Source organism: Lichenostomus cassidix, chromosome 4 (assembly GCF_008360975.1).
Source record: "Lichenostomus cassidix isolate B80296 chromosome 4, HeHo_3.0, whole genome shotgun sequence".
Classification (NCBI taxonomy): domain Eukaryota; kingdom Metazoa; phylum Chordata; class Aves; order Passeriformes; family Meliphagidae; genus Lichenostomus; species Lichenostomus cassidix.
The window spans coordinates 44,198,555-44,218,103 of record NC_139484.1 but is presented as its reverse complement, the minus strand read 5'-3'; the positions used below and the strand labels follow the sequence as shown (position 1 = coordinate 44,218,103).

At 38.6% G+C, this 19,549-nt stretch overlaps 1 protein-coding gene and 1 long non-coding RNA gene across 2 annotated transcripts; one reads left to right on the top strand and one right to left on the bottom strand.

Annotated features, from left to right (window-relative positions):
• Nucleotides 1–8,506: 8,506 nt before the first annotated feature.
• On the top strand, nucleotides 8,507–15,325 carry EXOC1L (exocyst complex component 1 like). The gene is made up of 3 exons (XM_085058921.1): nucleotides 8,507–8,774; nucleotides 12,381–12,517; nucleotides 13,748–15,325. Exons 1-3 carry the CDS (start codon nucleotides 8,654–8,656, stop codon nucleotides 14,009–14,011), a joined length of 522 nt encoding a protein of 173 aa, XP_084915047.1. The 5' UTR covers nucleotides 8,507–8,653; the 3' UTR covers nucleotides 14,012–15,325.
• On the bottom strand, nucleotides 13,899–19,548 carry LOC146438355 (uncharacterized). The gene is made up of 3 exons (XR_014851747.1): nucleotides 19,444–19,548; nucleotides 16,336–16,432; nucleotides 13,899–14,007 (listed from the first exon to the last, which is right to left on the bottom strand). It is a non-coding gene; the product is annotated as an uncharacterized LOC146438355 (long non-coding RNA).
• Between the last annotated feature and the right edge of the window lies 1 nt (nucleotide 19,549).

The window sequence follows — 19,549 nt, the reverse complement described above, 5'->3', positions numbered from 1 at the left end:
ATTATAATCATCTGCAACACTCTAGCCTAGAAAACATTTTTACAAAGGGCAATTGTACAAAAGGCATGCATGCCAAGTGCATGCAATCATTATTGCCAACACCCAATTTTCCCATGTCTTGGTTAACGTTATTGATAGACATTTGAAAAGCCACACCAAGGAGAGAGCACACCCCGACCAGTACCTGCCTCAGCTGGAGTCCATGCTCTATCACAGCGCTCACTGCAGAAGGAACTGAATCTGGGGTGATGTGGATTCTCTGGTGTCCAATAAGACATTAATTATGATCAAAACAACTTCTGTGGTTAGGGATTCACAGCTCAGCTTGTTCTGATGTCCAAAAGGCAGCAGGTCCCCCACAGCCATAGTGCAAATCTGCTACAAAATCAACTGCCTGGCAGGCACAAATTCTTTGGTAACCAGGTTTAATTAGTTCCAGAAAAAATTAATTATTTAATTAGTTCAATAAAAGGACTTGATTCTGAAATGTTTTTATGTTTGGCAGGCATAATGAAAATTTATTAACCTATTGCACTATGCTTAAATCACTGGGGTAGGAGGACAGATATATTTGATTTTTTTATTCAGTATTTTTTCCAGGGTATTGGAAAAATTTACCAAAATATGAAAACAAAATCAACAGTCTCTAGCTTGGGTTCACTAAACAGTGCAATTGAATGAACCTTCTCATTAAAACAACACAATGGGTATTTTATACTTTATAACCAATGTAAGCAATGGTTTTTTTGATAAAAACTGCTTCTGCCTGTTCCAGGCTGCAAAACACAGCAGCTGGAATGAAAGATATTTTTATTCTTTTTATTCTGTTATTCTACGGTGAAAACATTTGAAAAGGCAAAAAAATTGAACAAATTTGAGTCCTTGCAGGTGAAGTAGCAGGAAAAAAATTATTTGCATGTTTAATGCATTCTGGATATAAGTTTTGCCAGGCTTCTATATAAATCACTCACTTGGTCCCAAGTGTGTAAAATTCACACCATTCATGATTCAATCAAGGCTTTTTATACAATAAAATATTGGCCATTTATTTACAATTTTCATATAATATTTTGCTGTGTCACTTTGTAAAGCATATTTTTAACTTCAGAGACCCCTAGTATTTCCCCTAAAATGTCATTTACATAACAACTGATTCAAAAAGGCCACATAAACTGGTGTTTAATAAAGATTTTGCCATCAGTCCAGATACTTGGCTTTCAGCACTACTGCTTGTGATAGAAACAAAGGTGCCATTGTCCTGTTGTAACACTGTAGTATTTCCAATATAATCAAAATAAGCCTATGCTTATTTCAGGATTTAATGAACAAATGCCTGAGTGGAAAAGCACAGAACCTTTTCAAACTTCCGTTCTCCAGCAGCTGGATAGGGAGCACTTGAATTAACCACACGTGGAAAGTCTGCAACATAAAAAAGTATTCTGCAGGTATTATTCTGGGTGAATGGCTTTCAGCAAGAAACAAAAGGGACATTAGCACCAGTATTAAGGAACTGGATTTGAATAAGTTACAATGCAGCTCAAACAGGTCTTGTGCACACTAGAGACAAAAGCTAGAAAATTTAACACAGTTGTTCAAACTAATAAGGCAAACAAGTCTACATCCAACTATAATAACTTGAATATACTTAAAATAAAGACTAGAGATTGAGATCATGATTTAATGACCAAATAGGAATTTCAAGCTTCTTACACAAAAGATGGCGTTATCTGTAAACACTTTCTATTTTCAATTAATATAGATGCACTTGTTCGATGGAAGACAAGTAATTACAGCACACTTAACAACTTCCATGTTAATCCTGGATGAAACTAGTTGGTTGTGGTTTTTTTAAGACATCTCTTGTGAAAAAAAATTAAACAGGTTTCAAAGGTCTTTGTCAAAGAATTCAGAGCTATGGCTCTAGCTCTTTGGAGTGGTTTCTGAAGGCCAAATCCCTCTGAAATTCTGTGTCTCACAGATTGCTGCACCTCTTGCAACTGCAGTATAAAATATGTTTGGATAAGAGATTAATCAAATAAATTAATAAAATTAATAATAATAATTGTACATATGTATCTACTTCACACAGCAAATGCTGCAAATGAAACAGATATTCCAGTGGACAAGACTCATAATTTTCTAATTATACATTCCCAGGCCATCCATGTGCTGTTGGCTGATTTGGTTCAGTGCCATCAGCAGAGATCTCCAGGGTAGTGGTCAGCCGTGCCAGAGTAGTTGCAAGAAACTCCTAGTCTACACTTCCATGGATTTTTTTTGTCTTCCCCCAGTTCTTCAACAAGATGCAAATGGGAAGGACTATATATATTATATGCCTGTCTACAAAAGGAGAGAAAGGGAAGCTAAGAAATGCAATTACAGGAAAATCCTAACCATTTGTGCAACATCAGCTTCTGAAAAGCATTACTTAGATGGTCAAGATGTTTCACTACTGTGGGAAGGCAATGAGGAACTGATGATGCTAAGTGTAATCTTGCTTATGAACTGAGGCCTGATGCACACTTTTGCAATCATTATGCAATATTCTCTAGTTCTAACTCAAATTTCAGACAAGAAAAAAAGATAAAGCACCCTGTGGTTTTATTTTATTGATCTTACACATATATGTAATTTTTTTTTTTTTCAGTTCTAGAGTGAAATGAAAGAATTAAATGAACACCAGGAAAAAAAAGCACAATGAATTCAAGTTTTCAACACCAAATGTTAAGGAGTTCTCTTGTGAAAAAAAAGCATAAGTTTAGCCTGGACACTTACTCTGTTCTTCAAACGCCCTGCATCAAATCTTGCTCAGTTGATGCAGCCAGAGATTCCCAAGAACATCACCTGTGTAAGGCAAACAGAAGGTTAGAAATCTTTAAGGGTAAGGCAAACAGAGGGATAGAAATCTTTAAGTGCTGCAGTTTGGTATGCAAGAAATGTGACTTTATGAATGCTACAGAAGTTGTGGCCCTGATTAGAAGACTAAATCAAAGAGCTAGATCAAGTTGATCCTGCTATGAGAAAGGTAAATGATCTACTAGTCCTGGGAGTAGTTTCATCTTCAAGTAGTTTCTTCCACGTGCAAGACTCCAACTAAACTGGACAATGCAGAAGGGCCATTTGGCTTCATTTCAACACTCCAGGAAGAGGAAGCTAGAAACTCGTTTGAAGTCAGATCACATAATCTGCAAATGCTGGGTCATTACATTCGATTTAATTATCCTTGTACTGAACTCTGTACTTTATAATTGACCAAAGTTCCTCTTTGACAACAGCAGCCACCTTTGAAAGCATTTGGAGATGTGTCTACCAGTCCCTTATCAGCATTTTCCCATGACAAATTAAATTTACTCTCAACATTTTTTGTATTTTATTTCTTCTCTTAATGTATTTGACGTTAACCTTTTTGAGTAACTGACTGGATAAGAACTTATAAAGATCTATATAGAATAAAATATATTTTAAGCCACACAACTGTCAACTATGCACTCATGCCCTAAATACAATATCCATACAAATTACGCAGTTGTATAGATTCCCGACTCTATAAATTTTTTAAAAATGGATTAGATATCCATCAGAAGTTTATAGTGTTTTAAGAGTGCTTTGCATCACGTTGATGTATTGATTTAAAATATAAATCCACATTAATCTGAAGTAATTGACTATCTACATTAATAATAATGTTCAATTTTCATGAGGGAAGAGAATGGTTCTTGTGCCAAGACAAATGAAATTTATTACTTGTGACTACAGAGGTAGAGATGAAAATCATTATTAAAAAGTATAAAGAGGCTTTTGACAGAATATCTGTTAAAATTGCTCTGGGTAACTCTGGAAAAAAAAATCCATTTATTAAAAAATTTACAAGAAAACGAGAACATAAAAGGACACTTTGATTGGCATCACAACCTAATTTACTTCTAATGTATTGTAAAGATACTTCTTGGCTTATTGTTCAATGTAGCTCTCTGCTATGTGTTCTGCTCTGTATTTTTATAAAACATGCCACCAAGAGGTACTGTTTTGAACACAGCTTTCAAAATCCTGAGCTAAAATTTCAAAACCCATCAGCTGGCAGAAGAATAATGGTCATTTGTATGCTAAGAGACTTACAGGATTTAACTTTTTTTAACTTTTTTTTTTTTTATGCTTTATTCCGATCTTTAGGGGTTCACCTCCACAAAGAAAACTGTGTGATACTAAATGGGTTATATTTCAATAATAAAGTGCTGAATCTGTCATGCCAGGATTTCATGCTTCTAATGAATGTGGCTCCAATTAATCAAAGTGTTATTAGGTGCTCTGCTGAACAGGAACTATAGGTCTTATTAATTAAGTTAATTTACTTATGGTCCTAACTTTTAGTTCATATGTGTGTAAAATACAACATGTGTAAATTCTTCATAGAAGAACTGAATACCATACTTTTTTGTTTTGTTTCCAAATATGCTTCCAAACTCCATCCATAAAACAGCATCTGCTTACTGTTTTATGAAGAGCATGTGTGTATTTTCTATTGAAAGGAAAACTTTGGATAGCATGTTGGCATGGTATGGCACCATCTATCCCAATGACAGTCATGATTACATTTTGAAAATGAAAAACCAGTATAAAGTCAATACAAACTATAGGAATTTGAGCTTCAATTAAATAAAATCAAGAACAAACTCTTTTACCTCCTTTCTTCCAAGAAAAGAGAACAGTACTGCTTTTTAAAACCAAGTAATTACATCATACCATTAGAGACACCAACCATATTTGGGGTTTAGTGTTCTTTACCAGAACTGATGAAATCTTGAGTCATTGTCTGTTTGAGCACCCAGATATCCTGGCATTGGTACGAGACTCTTTTAATGGGTTCCCCAAAACATTCAGGAGAAAAGCAGTCCTGCAAGAACATTTTAACCAACTGACATCTTGTATTACATGTATTTCTGTGCTTCTATTTTAAAACTGAGTGTCTCAAGCTGTTGCTCACTGAATAGCACTTCTGCCTGAAACACTGCTATCTCTGCTGCTTCAAAGAGTTTTCAGGACAACTTAACTAGGTCTATGCTTCACTGCACAGAGATCTAAGTTTATCGGAACTTACAAAACAAAAACATGTGAATAAATAGCCATAATTGGGAGCTGGATCATCAATAAATGTCAGTGGGGAAAGAGACCTGAGAAAAGCAAATCATTAGTAACAACAAGGAGAAATGATGATTGTTCAGAATTAGTTTTCAGAAGTCAGCTTTGGAAATTGCTCCGTACAGCTGGGTCACTGTAGAATGTTACTCACAATTTCTAGTTTACACTCTAAAATCTCATCTATGATGCTAAAAAAGTGGTCTGGAGACTCAAAGCTCTGAAAAATATTTACATATAATAAAATAATCATTAACAGAGAAAACTATCCCTGCCTGAAACCTCAAATAGAAAAAGCAGCTATTGGAAAGTAAAGCCTATTATAAATTCTATTTTTCAGATTACAGGGACTTCTTGCAGCTCTGAGAAATGTTGCGTTTTCCTTCCCATTATTCTATGACATTGTCAAACAAGGAGCAATGGGAAAGATGCTTCCAGCAATCACTGCTTTGTAAGGATGTGCGAGGAGCTGAGAGAAAGATCAAATGTACATCTTCTGGAGGGCTTCAACATGCAGACCGTAGTGAAGTCCCACCTAAACACGGTGACCATTCTACTGCGCCAATAATGGGTACTCTCAGTGCATTATGGATCAAGTCTCAAGTAAACAAGTTACATGCATATACTAATGCCTATTAATAGATTCAAAGGAGTAGAGGCACCCATCACAAATATTGTTTCTAAAGCTAGAGAAAAGATTTTTACCACAAAAGTGTGACTGAAAAACAATAAAGAATAAAGAGATTTATCCTTTTAGGACCTGCTATGACATCTGTTAAAGTTAATATTCAAGGTAAAATAAAGAAAACTGTATTTGGACATGGGGGAAAATTTCAGGGGGAAGAGGGGGGAAAAGGTACAGAAGTACTTAGCAGAAAGGTCTAAGACACTTCCCTGGTGACTACTTCTCCCTTTGTACACCACTGTGAGCCTGGGTTAGGGCTTGTGAGGCTTTCACCACCATCTGCAATTCATCTATCTGGACATGTAAATTAGTACATGTACATTGGTACATTTACATGTAAGTTACATGTAAATCCCAGTTAAATTTGGATGTAAATTTCTTTGTGGCCTTTGTAACAATGAGTCTATTTTGTTCTGATTTTGTCACTAAACCCCTCATTCAGAGGTGGTATTATCAGAGTCAGAAATGGCTGGCTGGGATGTTTGGTATCAGAGAGAGAAGCTGATCCTGGTCCATGGTTAGTGTATCCTTGCTGTCTGTGTGAGTTATAGCCCAACTGTTGCCTTTCAGACTGTCAGGATTTGGGCTTATATTGTTGCAGCTAAGGTGGATCTGAAATCTGCTATGTTGTAACAGAGGATGGGTGAATAGATGATTGAAAGAATCAAGAGTAATGGTGAATTGCAGTTTTTGTATTTCCTATTAAAACATTACTCGTTAAAATCACCATTGCACCTTTCTGCGGATATACTCAGAGGGGTTGTTTAATGTAGCATTTGAGAATACAATAAAAGATATTGCAGAAGAGTAATTGATATTAATATATGAAATCTGAAAACACTCTTGTGGAAGCTTACAGTATGATCAAGCTGTGAAAAATAAAAATCTGATTCAATAGAGATCAGATCTATGCACCACTTTTGTCTCAGCTCCATCACTTCCAAAATGCCATTGATGCCTCACTTGCCATCTGGGCAGTTTCTCTAGTACCAGCTGAATCTTTAACAGGGGAAAAACTGATTGAAAATTCTTCCAGAGCAGAAAGTATTTTTTCTGAAGGTATTTTTGCCTGTACTTTTGGTGATTCAGAACTGCAAAAAAATATTGAAGAATCTGAGATGCAACATGAGCTACAGACTGGCTGAGCCAAACTCAGCTTCCTAATGAGGACTCTGGCACTGAGTATGAACATTGAAATTTCCAGCCATGGCACTAGTAACACTGGTGGTGATGAACTGAAGCCTGAGGCATCAGCCTTGGCAATTCTGACAACGTCTGGCAGACAGAGGAGGACTGTGAACTGCAAGCCACTTTGTACAGCAGTCTCATATTCAAGGCATGGCCAGGTCATCAAAACTGTGGGCAGGCGTCCCTGTGCCTCAGCTATCCTCTGGAAAGTCTCCACAAGAAGGCATTTTCCTGATATGCAGTTATCTTGCTTTGGAAGTGAGCATCTTGCTGTTTTCCAGAAACAAGACTTAAACGGTAAGAGATTATACTTGTCCCTAAGCCCTGTACTCATAACACCTGAAGCTTAGAATAACTTTACTCTCCCAAATTAGAGAAGAAAATAAATCTATACATCTAAAAATCTAAACTGGTTTCAAACACGTGACCAAAAGAAAGCATAAGAAATCAAAACCTTCTATTTTCTTTTCAGTCCTTTCCCACTTGCCAATCCAATATGCTTAGTAGCCATAGCAGAGGATGATTATCCCCTAATTTTACATCAACATCCTTTTAACTTGATTCCATTTTGCTTCACACCATCGAAGCACCATATAGACCTCTGTCGCTAAATAATTCTAATTTTTATTAAATCCTCAGATTCTAAATCTTACCCTCACTTTAGCACTGTTTCATTCTAAGATTAGATTCCTTTCTACGTTGCATTGAGACCATAAGAATGAACAACTCAGTAAGGTATTCAGACATAACAGGCTTGAGGATAAGAATTAGAAGAGAATATCCAAACGTTTATAAGCAGCCAGAAATTACTCTAAAAGGGCAAAACTCCAGCACAGGCTACCATGGATACTGAAAGAGAACCCACCTGCGGGAACACACCTGCAGAGTGGCGGAAACTTTCCCCAAACCACAAGTTTGCAAAACTTCTGCAAATACACTCATGTCTGATTATGACAGACCCTTCACATGTGTAAATATTCTGGGGTCGGTGCCCAGGCTGCACCTCTGACAACTCCTCTGGAAGTGAATTCACGTTCCACTTTCAAGGAGTGGCATAAGGTAATTTTGTCCTTAACGCCATAATAATGGTCCTTAATAGCCATAAACCTGTTACTATATGAACACTGATGACAGCCAAAGGGCTATCTAATTCCTTTATAAATTCTACCAGCACTTTCGTCGTCTGACAAAAAGAATTGCCTTGACAGCCCTCTTTTTTTGCTAAGCCACCTCTAGCGTGATTGCTCTGCGTCCTCCCCAGCTCGTTCTCTCCTCCCTCTGGCCGGAGCACGGCTGGGGCAAGAGTCCCGACGGCACGTCGGGGACTTGGCTGATCCAGCGGCGGGGCAGTGCGATCGGTACCGACCCCCTGCGACCGGAGCGTCCCGCTGGCACACGGAGGGCGGCAGGGCGCGGGGCGGGGAGGACCGCAGCCCGGCCTCTCACTGCGCCGGCGGACGGAGCTTTTAACGGCGGCTGCCCGGGGGCGTGGAGGGGTTGCCGGGAGGGAGTGGGATCTGTACCGACCATGCCTCCCCCGCGCCTCGCAGCAGCCGCGGGGCACCGCAGCGAAGGCTGCGCCCCGGCAGCCCGGGTCCGCGGGGCGCGGGGGGCCGGCGCCCGGCGCTGAGCAGCTCCGCGGCTGCGATGTCCTCGCTGCTGAAGGAGGACCTGGAGAAGAGGCTGTTCGGCCCCCGGCGGCAGAGGCTTCAAGAGTTCATCGAGGTGGAGGGCGCGGGCGCCCAGCGCTACTACCTGTGCGCCGCAGGTACGGGGCAGCCGGCGGGCGGGGCTGGGGCCGAGCTCAGGCGGCTCTGCAGGGAGGCGAGCGCGGCTGGGTGAGCGGGGATGCGAGGGAGCGCGGCTGGGTGAGCGGGGATGCGAGGGAGCGCGGCCGGAGCAGGGCAGCGCCTCGGCTGCCAGCCCGTCCCGCCCCGCCGCTCCCCGGCACAGCACGGAGCACGGCTCGCTGCTCCCGCACCGCCAGCAGCGCCCGAAACGGCGTTCTCCCCGAGTTCTGCTTCACACCGGCCCCAGTTTGGACACCAGCGGAGAAACACCACACCCGCACCACAACTGCGGGCCGTGGCAGTGCTGCGAGCGCCTGAGCTGCCCTGAAGAGAGCAAACCCTTACTATAGTTCCAATCAGGTTTTCCATATAAAAAGCGTAACAGTGCATTAATATCGCAGGAAGCATTTGTAATTTTTTCGCACTATCCCTCGTGTTAGTCTAATGTCCTGGGTATTGTCCCTATTACATTTTGAACAATAAATTAGACTTGTGGTTTAAATAAATACACATTGGAGTTAGTCATTAGCACAAACTTTGAGTAAAACGAGGTTGCTGTGAGTGGTAATTATCGGGCTATTTACTAAATTTCTTTTCAAGTGAATTGCCTGTTTCTCAGAGGTTTTAGAGCAACGTTTCAGAAAAGCTGGTTTGTTGGGTTTCTTGTTTGTGTGGGTGTTTTAAATTATTATTTCAAAACACTGAAACATGCAATAAAAGAGAAATGTCATCTGTAAGTAGTTAGGTCGAAGCGAACGATTCTCCAGTCTGTTTCCTCTTCAGGTCCAAAATACATATAACAGGTAGAAATAATCTGTGTACTTGAGACATAGATTGGTCTGACATCCAGTGCTCTGTGTTCCTTATCTTTCTCAACAACTAAAGTCTTACAATACATGAGCTGATTTACAGATTATTGGAAACGCTGCACTCCTATACTTTTGGTAGAACAGGCTTTGTATTTTAGAACTGTAAAAACAGTTTTAAGAAATTAATTCCTGAATACATAAAGCTTCTAAACATACAGAAATAGCAATCTCATTCACAATTTATGAAACTATCTTGACGTATGATTAGTTGCATGTGGTATATCTATAAACAGTGCTGTGAAACACCCAGAAAGGAGAAATAACATTATGCGCCTCTAAAATCTATACTAAAAATTTCTCTTTCAGGTAGAGGAGAACAAGCCATTAAAGAAAGCTCTAATCAGATTAACTGTTTGGAAGTCTTTAAAGACACGAAGGAAAATTGATGTAGACTATTAAGAGTAGGATCTCTCCACTATCCGATATTAAACTCTCTTAATATATTCAGGCACAGTAAAGTAAGTGGTGAGTGGAGTGGAAATCTGATTCTGAAAGATGGGTTGTAACCAGCTGCCAGCAGCTACTGTGTTCTGCTGTGATTCTGTAGGAGCAAAACACATTATCTAAAAATCTTAAATGAAATGCAACCTCTGTGTACTTTTGCTGATTTCAAATTAGCATTAAAAAAAAATCAACCTATACGCAAAACTTCAGAGGTCTATGCCTTTTGAAATCTGTATTACAACAAAATCCTGTTATGGGCAACTAAAAATCTCTTTTTTGTGTCATATGGCCAACACTACTTCTTTTCCTTTCCACAACAGCAAGTCCCAGTTCTTGCATGAAGGAAATAGTATCCTTTCATGAAACAGTTTATAATACCTGGAAGAATATAAAGCTGAAATGCACCCCCATTCAGGAGTTTCCACAACCCAGTATTGGTATGCCCAAGAAAGAATGGTGGGGACAACATTTTATTTTTCTAAAGAGACTCTGAAAAAGGTGTTTAGTCCATGAAGATGTTAAAAAATAGTTTGTGCTCTATGAAGGTATTGCTATAGCTATGCCCTCCTCAGGTAAAGCTTTTAGAGCTCAATAGAATGACATAGTAGATCTGAGCTCATGCTCTATTTAAAAGAAAAAAAGAAAACCTTTTTTCTTTGACTCTCTTAACTGAGTGCAAGATGAAGCAGTATGTAAAATACAGGAAAATGTTTTTATTTTTTTTTTTTTAACTGAAAATAGCACACCCAAGTTTCACCGCTGGGCAGGACATGCTCTTGGTTTCATTATGCCTAACATCTGTGCTCTGTCCTTATGCTATAGGATTTCTATTGTCTGAGAGATAGAACGGTGGCAGTGTGGAGACCCGGAGACCCCTAGGACATCCCTTTGTATTTTTTGGAGAACCTGGGGCTAGGGCTTGCTTCTTTTTCATTTTTTACTTTTAACTCTGAGGGAGACTATATATTCCCTTACAAGCTAGCAAACTAACGAACAAAACGGGAGAAATGGAAAGTATGAAGAGAACTTCCTAAGATTACCCTACTAGTTTCAATGCAATTGCAAATGAAAACTATTGTAATTTCTACATAAAAGATAACACAGTGGTGGTCTTTTGGTTAAAAATGATTGAGCATCTATGATTGACAGGACCAGGAAAAAAAATTTGTATTTCCCAGGCAGAGAAGCTATAGGCTGAGAGAAATTATGATCAATTTATATATTTTCCAGTGTTTTTCTTTGTAATAAAAAGAAGGCATATCTCTAACATACATACTTTGTTGTTATTTAATAACCATTTTCTTACAAGCAGGTGAAAAGTAAGAGATGTTTTAATAGGAGGACTAATGAAGTTTCAAAATGGGGTCTCAAAAATTCAGGCAGTATTCAGAAACAAAAGAATTTTGCTCCTGTGTTTCTAGCCTTGTACTATGATGTCAAAATGCTCCTGCCAGAAGTAGGTGACTGCTTGATGATAACTTAGGCTACCAGATAACTTGGGAATGTGGCCTGCCCTGCAGCCATCAGCAGTTGGATGTGCAGGAGCTTGTTCAGGCACTGGTGCTTTTCACACTCATAATTGTCTGTTACAGAAATCCAGTCTCCTACTCAGCACTCAAGGTAATCAATTAATAATGGTAGTTATTGCAAAGAGCATCTTCATGCTCTTTTTAATCTTGTTTCCTGCCTAAGTTGGAAAATAGTAATTTCTATAAATTTAGCACTGGAAGCTTTAGGAAAAATTGTCAATGTTAATTTTGTTAAGTGGCCTAATATTATATAGGGAAATGAGTTTTGCTTTAATAAAGTAATGGCATCATAAGAGACCTTCCTTCACAGAATGGAAAGTATAGCACAAGTCATGTAAATACAGAACCTTGGTAGAGGTTTTGCAATTTTCTAACTGCAGCACCCCAAAAAGACTCCCTCTTGAAGTAAGCAGGATAATGCAGGGCCAATGCCAGAATTAGGCTTTCATTGCACTGCTAGTGAATTCACATGAAAGGTTTCTGAACAGACAAGATTCTCTCTTCACAGGGCAGGTAAAGTAAATCCTAAATCTACTAAAAACTGACAGGTTTCATAGACTGAGAACATGGCACTGTTCCTACTACCTGGGCAAAATAAAATTATTAAGTCCAGTACAACCCTGTACAGCCCTGCCTGCCATGGTTCAAGTTATTTTCAAAAGTGTAGTTTGATTAAGTCTCCCATCATCGGAACTTTGGGAAGTACTTGCTGGCATATCTAAACTATTTTTTTTCCTTGCAGTAACTAAAAGTAAAGAAGTAGAAATATGTAAGGTTAAACACTGGCGAGTGGACCGAGAGGAAAAATATGAAATAGTTGAAAAGTGGTTTTTGAAAGATCTGGAGATGATTGATGGAAAAGAAGCAGATGCTCTAAGTGTTACGTTACGTATTATATACATACACTATAATTTTCTTGTTTCGTAACTGGGGATAAAAGTATTAACATGCACTTGAAATGCATCATCTGAAAAGTAATTTTACCAAGGAACTTTAGCTTTATTGCATGTGAGAGGCTCCACATCACATTTGGACTGTTGCAGGGGAAGAGGAAGGAGAGATCTCCCTGGTTGAGACCTGAGGCAAAAGCTGGCTGTTTTCTAATTTGTTCATCATAACTGGTAATAAAATTTCTCAATCTGCAGCTTCCAGTGTAAACTGCAGTTAATCCAATAGATTTTAAAGTGTATTTGAAAACAAAATTTTGTTAAAAGTCTTTTTGGAGACCATGACCCAGTGATTTGAATGTATGAACCTGTTCTCTTTGTGACAAAGATAATGTGTAAAATATCATGCAAGTGTATGATAACTCATGAAAATGTGTCTTCCACAGGCTTAGTCTCACATTACTTGTATTAATTCAGTATTTGTGTATTTGTGTGTGTAAATATGAAATAGCTTTGGCTAGATCTGACTGACCATGCTGCTAAAAAAGTCCTGATCTCTCAGATACAATTTCAGAAGGATAAAAGGAGGCTGCAGTAGTGCCATACAGAACAACACCAAAACTAGATTAAATCCTATTTTACAAAAGCTAGAAGAATATGCTGAGGATAATATCCTACTGTATGTATGAGTTGTCCATGTATAATACATGTAGTCCAAAAAAAAGTACTTTTTTTCCCCTTTGAAAGTGTTTTCACGATCATATGTAATCTGAATTCTATTTTATGTTCACTTGAAAGAGAAAACAAGAGTCCACAAGAAGTGTTTCAGAATCTTGTTCCAAGGAAGATGATAAACTGGGGTTGTTCTTGCTCTATCCCATGCCCATTGTCCTCAAGGCTAAAACTAGGAATGTTGGAGACAGAGGAGGTGAACTCAGCTTCAGAGTACCCCTTCACCCTAGAGCTCTTAGCAGTTTAGGCCAGAGGGGGGGGGAAAGACAATAAACCTTTACGTCTCTTCTCCAAGTTAACTAGCTTCTGGAGATGTCCCTGTCTCTTCCCCACCCAAGGCAGCCAGAGGATTTCCTTATCACTCACTGCAGAGTCCTTTAGAGCCCATCATCCTAAGAAAAACCCTGCAGGTGGCTGGGCAGAGAACAAGATTGCAATACTAACACTGTAATGCATGTAGTAATTTAATTCTCTCTCAAAATTTTTTTAGGATAATCCATATTTTGAAATGCATTTCCACGAAGTCTACAAAATGGAAGCATATAGTTGTGCATCTAAATACACCTTTGCTCGAACACTGAAGAGACTGAATGCAACGTACCTTAAGAAGGACTTCAAGATTGTGAATTTTGATGACACTTACCTAAACGATGATTCAATGTGGTCATCCAGCAACAGGGATTTCTTAGTACTTACGAAGGTTTGCTTCTATGCTTCCAACCTCTTATGTCTCTCCCTCTGTCGACTGTCCTAAAGATGTATTTTCTAACATTAAGGTGGCTGGTTGACTTTCACTGACCAGCATATCATAAAACCTCTGATCAAAAAGTTAGCAAGTGATATGCAGTGTCTCTTTTTAAATTTTACATGTAAGTAAGAGAATACTTTTTACATAAAAAATTGATAACTCCTTTATGTATATTAGAAGGTCCTCACTCTAGCAAATACTTATACATACAAGAGGCTGAAAACACAGAACCATTAACTCTCATGCTCAGTGGTGATTGCTTATGTAAGTAGAGTTCAGCATTTGCTTATATGTTCATGGAGGTATAAATTATCTTTCATTAATAGCTGGAAATACCTTTACAGCATTAAGAGCTTTAACAGTTAGATTATATCCTGGAAGTAGGAAAAAGAAAGTAACCAATTGAGTTCTGTATGCAAATGATGCACATTTCCACGTCCAAATGTGTTGAAACACAGAACTCTGTTGAAGAGATCACACCTATGTCCCTACATGAATCCAGCTCTCATCCTGATGAAGTATTGCATTCAGGCACCATGGGATCAACTCTTCACCTATGCAGCTATATTATTTTTCCCACACAACATTTAGTACTTCCTTTGGCCTTCACATTATTTGTGCTACTGTCTTAGAAAATAAATGTTCTTAAGCGGTATTGCTTTATTTGTCAGACCTTTCATAACTTTAACATCTCCTTTCTTGCACTTCATTGCTTATGAACAGGCATGGTTAGGGAACAGAAATAATTTGTCTCTGTCTCTGAACCAAAAGATAAGAAAACACTATGTAAACAGTAGTTGTTGGCCACTAGAGCTACTTTGTAGACAAGTGATAGACTTTTCAAAATTCATAGAATTATGAGAATTATTTTCACCAGTTTCTAGATAAATGTTAGCATATTCAGTGCACTACTTAAAGGCACATTAGTACTTAGAGCTACATTTACCATGGGGTGGAGTCTACCAATGTGGTTTGGAACATCTTACAAAAAGTAACAGCTGGACTTGTGATAGCAGGATGCTACTGTAGAAACAGAGGATGAGTTGCAGCTGTATTGAACAGAAGCTGAAGAGGAACAATGATAAGAAGCACAGTGTTCCTGCCAAGTGTAAATCAGCTAAGCTAGTTGGCAGTTAATCCCATAGTCAATAAGAAATGCCAACCCAAAAGAGGTTTCACTCAGAGAAGCCTCTGGTCAGAATGGCCCTGCAGGAGAAAATTTGCTTTCTCTTTTGCCAACCAAGAGAGCACAGGAAGGTGGGCTGTAGACTATACTGGGGATGGACCTGAAGCTGACTGATGTCAGCTCCTAGTAAATCACAGGTTTCCTAGAAAATCCACAGAAATCCTAGTAAATCATGGCCTTTCTCAGCACCTGCCATCTCTGAAATGAGGTAGTTGTGCAAGGGTGCTGCATCTCATCCTCTGCTCTTGTCTTTCACATGAACTTGTACCTTTGAAAACATGTAAATATACTTTGGATTCAAAGTTGAAATAATATCAAATAAGTGAGAATATATTTGAAAAACTGTAAAATGTACAGCTTTACACTTTTTAAGAGTTATTCTATTGTATGTATATAGGAAAGCCCATACCTTTGATAAGCTAATCTTCAGAAATTAGATATTCTAGACATATATTGCAAATTAGATTTGTTCTAAAACACACCTTAGTAATTATGTATATCATGACAGTTGTGAGGGCAGTTTCTGTGGGTAACACAAATCCTCTGGAATTTGTAAGGACTTAAGTCTTAAATTTGCCACCTAAATGCCGCTAGAGAGAAGGACTGTAATTTTAGTGATTGTCTGCACAATGCAGTTGCTCTTTGGAGAATGTCTTTGGGATAATCCAGTGCAAGCAGATGTGTCGTGACATATGATTATTAGCTACAAGAAGTATTTGCCCAATATCCAGGTTCCACAAAACCATCTTATATAAAAAGTATAATTCATGCTACTGATACATTGTCTTGTTTGAACTGTGTATTGATTGTTGAGGTTACAATGTTTTCCATAATATTTACAAATTCTTTGCTTAATAGGCACAAGAAAATGTTTTCTGGGTGGAAAAGCTTCCATCATTCATCTTGCAATTGTAATAAAAACATAGAACTCCAAAAATGAGCACTTCAGAGCATTCGTTTGAAATAAAGTACATGTATACTGAATTGTTGCCCAATAATTGTCTGTATCATGTTGGAAACAGATGATAGATAAAAAATTACTATAATGATCAACCATATTTTATGGGCATTAATCAGTAGTTTATATATTTTTATTCTTGTACTATATAAGCAGTTAATATACTATATTGGAAGACAAACAAACCTGCATTTTGTGTGGAAGAACACGCAATCAAAATCTCTCTGGCATTTCTTCTGTCTGATAACATAGTCTTTCAGACTTTTTTTACTAAGCAGTCAGACTGAAAAAAAAGGAATGGGGAAAAAAAGGACATTGTCCATGTCAATTATTTCAGTTATTATCAAAAGGAAGAGAACTTTAAAAGACCTTTGTGGACCTAATCTAGGGACTCCTTACTTTCACACAGTTCTCGATAAGATGTCAGCTACCAAGACACTGTAATTGCTTGATGGTGCTACAGAAAGTCTGAGGTGTGGGACATTGTCATTTTGTGGTGAGCATAGCAGAGCTGCACCACAGGACAGAGAGAATATGCTAAATTATAAATGGAAAAGACCTGACAGGCTAAATAGCCTATCTTTCAGTTAATGTGGAATTATTTCCTACATCACATTTCCTGACCTTGGATAAATGGAATGTAGTCTGAAATACAGTATCTGGGGATTCCTCTAGTTCTGCTGGAAGAATTCTCCAAAACTGAATAGAAAGAAACTTATGGGAGTAAAGGATTAACACAAATGCATCTGCAGCATTCATATAAAAGGTTTCAACTACATGATGGAGTGAGTTAATATTTGAGAATGTGGATATAATGCAAATTTTCTTCAGAAGACAGGAATAGCTACCAGCCATTTCTGTTCCAGAGAGAAGAAAATACATGGCAGCCTGAAAATGAAGAAGAATGATCACAAGCAAACAGAAATTCATGCTCATGTAAGAGGCAGAAAAAGAACAGAGGCTGTCATAAAAGATAGGTGATTTTTTTCTACATATATATATTTTTAAACACTTAAACCAACACCAGAATTAAGAATACAGGGAAATCTATGACAAGAGAATTTATTTAAAGTTTATTTATTTAAACCAGCAATAATACTCTCCTTTGTGTTTATTTTTCATGGATAATTAATCTTTTCTTGCATCTCAAATTAAGCAAATACAGAACAGTGCAGACTTTAAAAAATAATTTTGGAAGTTAAACAGAGCAGGGAGCCTGTTCTGGACTGTGCCTTCCAGGTTATTTCTCATACTTCTTTTTGTTTTGGAGTCATACATATACTAACAGAGCTCTTTCTGATGCAAGCCTCAATTGCTTTCCCTGTCATCTACCTGTTTCCCAATCCTTTTAGTCACTTTCAGCATATAAATCCTTTTTCAGTGAAGTGAATGATTGTATTATGTAATTTTTAATATGTAATTTAAGAATATTTTGTCACGACTTAAAGTCAGTAATGAAAGATCAAACACCCTTTCTAAAGAGGCATCTGTGAAAAGCTGAAGTAGAAGGGGAGAGGATGGCACTGTGCATCTTGGAAGATGATCGCATGTCAGTTTTAATGTGTAAACACATTTTAGCAGTAGAAAGTGCATTTTGATGTGGTTTCATTTTTCTTTTAGCATAATTAAAGCTAAAAGATAGGAAACTAGAGGGTTCTGCCTAATAACAGCTTTATGAAACCTTGTCCAATATTTTATGGCTGCTTTGTCCAGTCTTTATAGATCTAGACGGAGACAGTTACATTTTGTGGCTGAATTGAGAAATTACCAAACGATAACTTCTCTTTTAACCATGGCCCTCATGAATGATATATTATAGAATTATACAGCATATTTTTTTATAAGTCAGAAAATAACAGTACATTCAGAAAGACTTAATTGTTCAGTCATATTGAATCACAGAATATTCTGGGAAGGGATTATCAAGGATTATCAGTTCCAGCTCTTAAGTGAATGGCCCATATGGGGCTCAAACCCACAACATTGGTGTTGTTAGCTGTTGTTACCATGCTGTAATAAACTGAGCTCATCACAATTCATGCTTTCAGTCAAGTGGAAATACGACACAGGAATTACAGGATCACAGTTTTACATGTTAAAAATAGACATATTGGCCATTTACAACAATCCCTTGGAAAAGATATTTTCTGTTGTTCTTTATTGGTCATGGCCTGACAAATACATTTTATTATCTACACGCTAATGTTAATAAATCAAATACAGTTCAAGTAATCTGGAATTATTTCAGTCTATCCTTAACTCTGCATTCAATCACATTAATAATGCTAAAAATCAGGTAAGTGTGGAGATTAGATCATGTGGAGAACCTCTGCCACAGTGAAGTTTGAACTGGAAGGTAGTTCCAGTTTGCACAGAATTCAGCAATAGCTACAAGTAGCTATAGCAAATTTGGACATAATTTCTCTGGGTTAGATGCCAAATCCTAAATTTCATGATTACTAGCCCCAGCATAACTTTTTTTGTTTGCATTATCACTGACATCAAAGATTGTCAGTTAGCCCAGCTTCTTCTAAAAAGGAACAAAGCAAAAATCTAAATTCTGTTCACAGAATATGAATACGAGCTGAACATGAGCCAGTGTGTACCCGGGATGGCCAGGGCCATCCTGGCTTGTGTCAGCAACAGTGTGGCCAGCAGGACCAGGGCAGGATTGTCCCCCTGTACTCAGCACTGGTGAAGCCACACCTCGAGTACTGTGTTCAGTTTTGGGCCCCTCACTTTAAAAGGAAAATTGAGGTGCTGGAGTGAGTTCAGTGAAAGGCAACAAGTCTCAAGAAGGGTCTGAAACACGTCCTGTGAGGAACAGCTGAGGGAGCTGGGTTTGTTTGTCCTGGAGAAAGCTCAGGAGGGACCGCAGTGCTCTCTGCAGCTCCTGAAAGGAGGCTGTATGAGCAGGGGTTTGGTCTCTCCTGCCGTGCCTGCACTGAGGGGACAAGAGGAGCTGTCCTAAAGCTGAGACGGGTTTTTCAGGTATCAGAATTTTTTTTCACTGTTAGTTTTGTCAGGCATTGGAATAGGCTGCCTAGGGAGGCAGTGGAGTCACCATCCCTGGATCTGGTGCTGGGTGACAAGGTTTAGTGATATGGGGAGCAGGGGGGATGGTTGGACTTGATGATCTTAAAGCTCTCTTCCAACCTTGCTGATTCAATGGAGTTACATTACTCCTGAAGCTGTGGCCAAATGGAATTACAGCATGCAGTCAGAGATGGACATTGTAATTCGAAACTGAGACTGTGCGACACTGCAATGCCGTGTATGCCTCGCCAGTTTAACCTGAATTTCCTCCGGGAACACACTGGTCCGCTCTAACACACCGAAACGCCCTCAGTACAGCAGGTCTGCCCTCAGGCTCTCGGCTCGGCCGCCTTCCCCGGCCCGC

Excerpts from the sequence above, each read along its gene's own strand:
- EXOC1L (XM_085058921.1), top strand. The coding sequence starts at position 8,654 with ATGTCCTCGCTGCTGAAGGAGGACCTGGAGAAGAGGCTGTTCGGCCCC. Across the intron at positions 8,775-12,380 it reads CTACTACCTGTGCGCCGCAG|TAACTAAAAGTAAAGAAGTA; the intron begins GTACGGGGCAGC and ends TTTTCCTTGCAG. Across the intron at positions 12,518-13,747 it reads AAGAAGCAGATGCTCTAAGT|GATAATCCATATTTTGAAAT; the intron begins GTTACGTTACGT and ends AAATTTTTTTAG.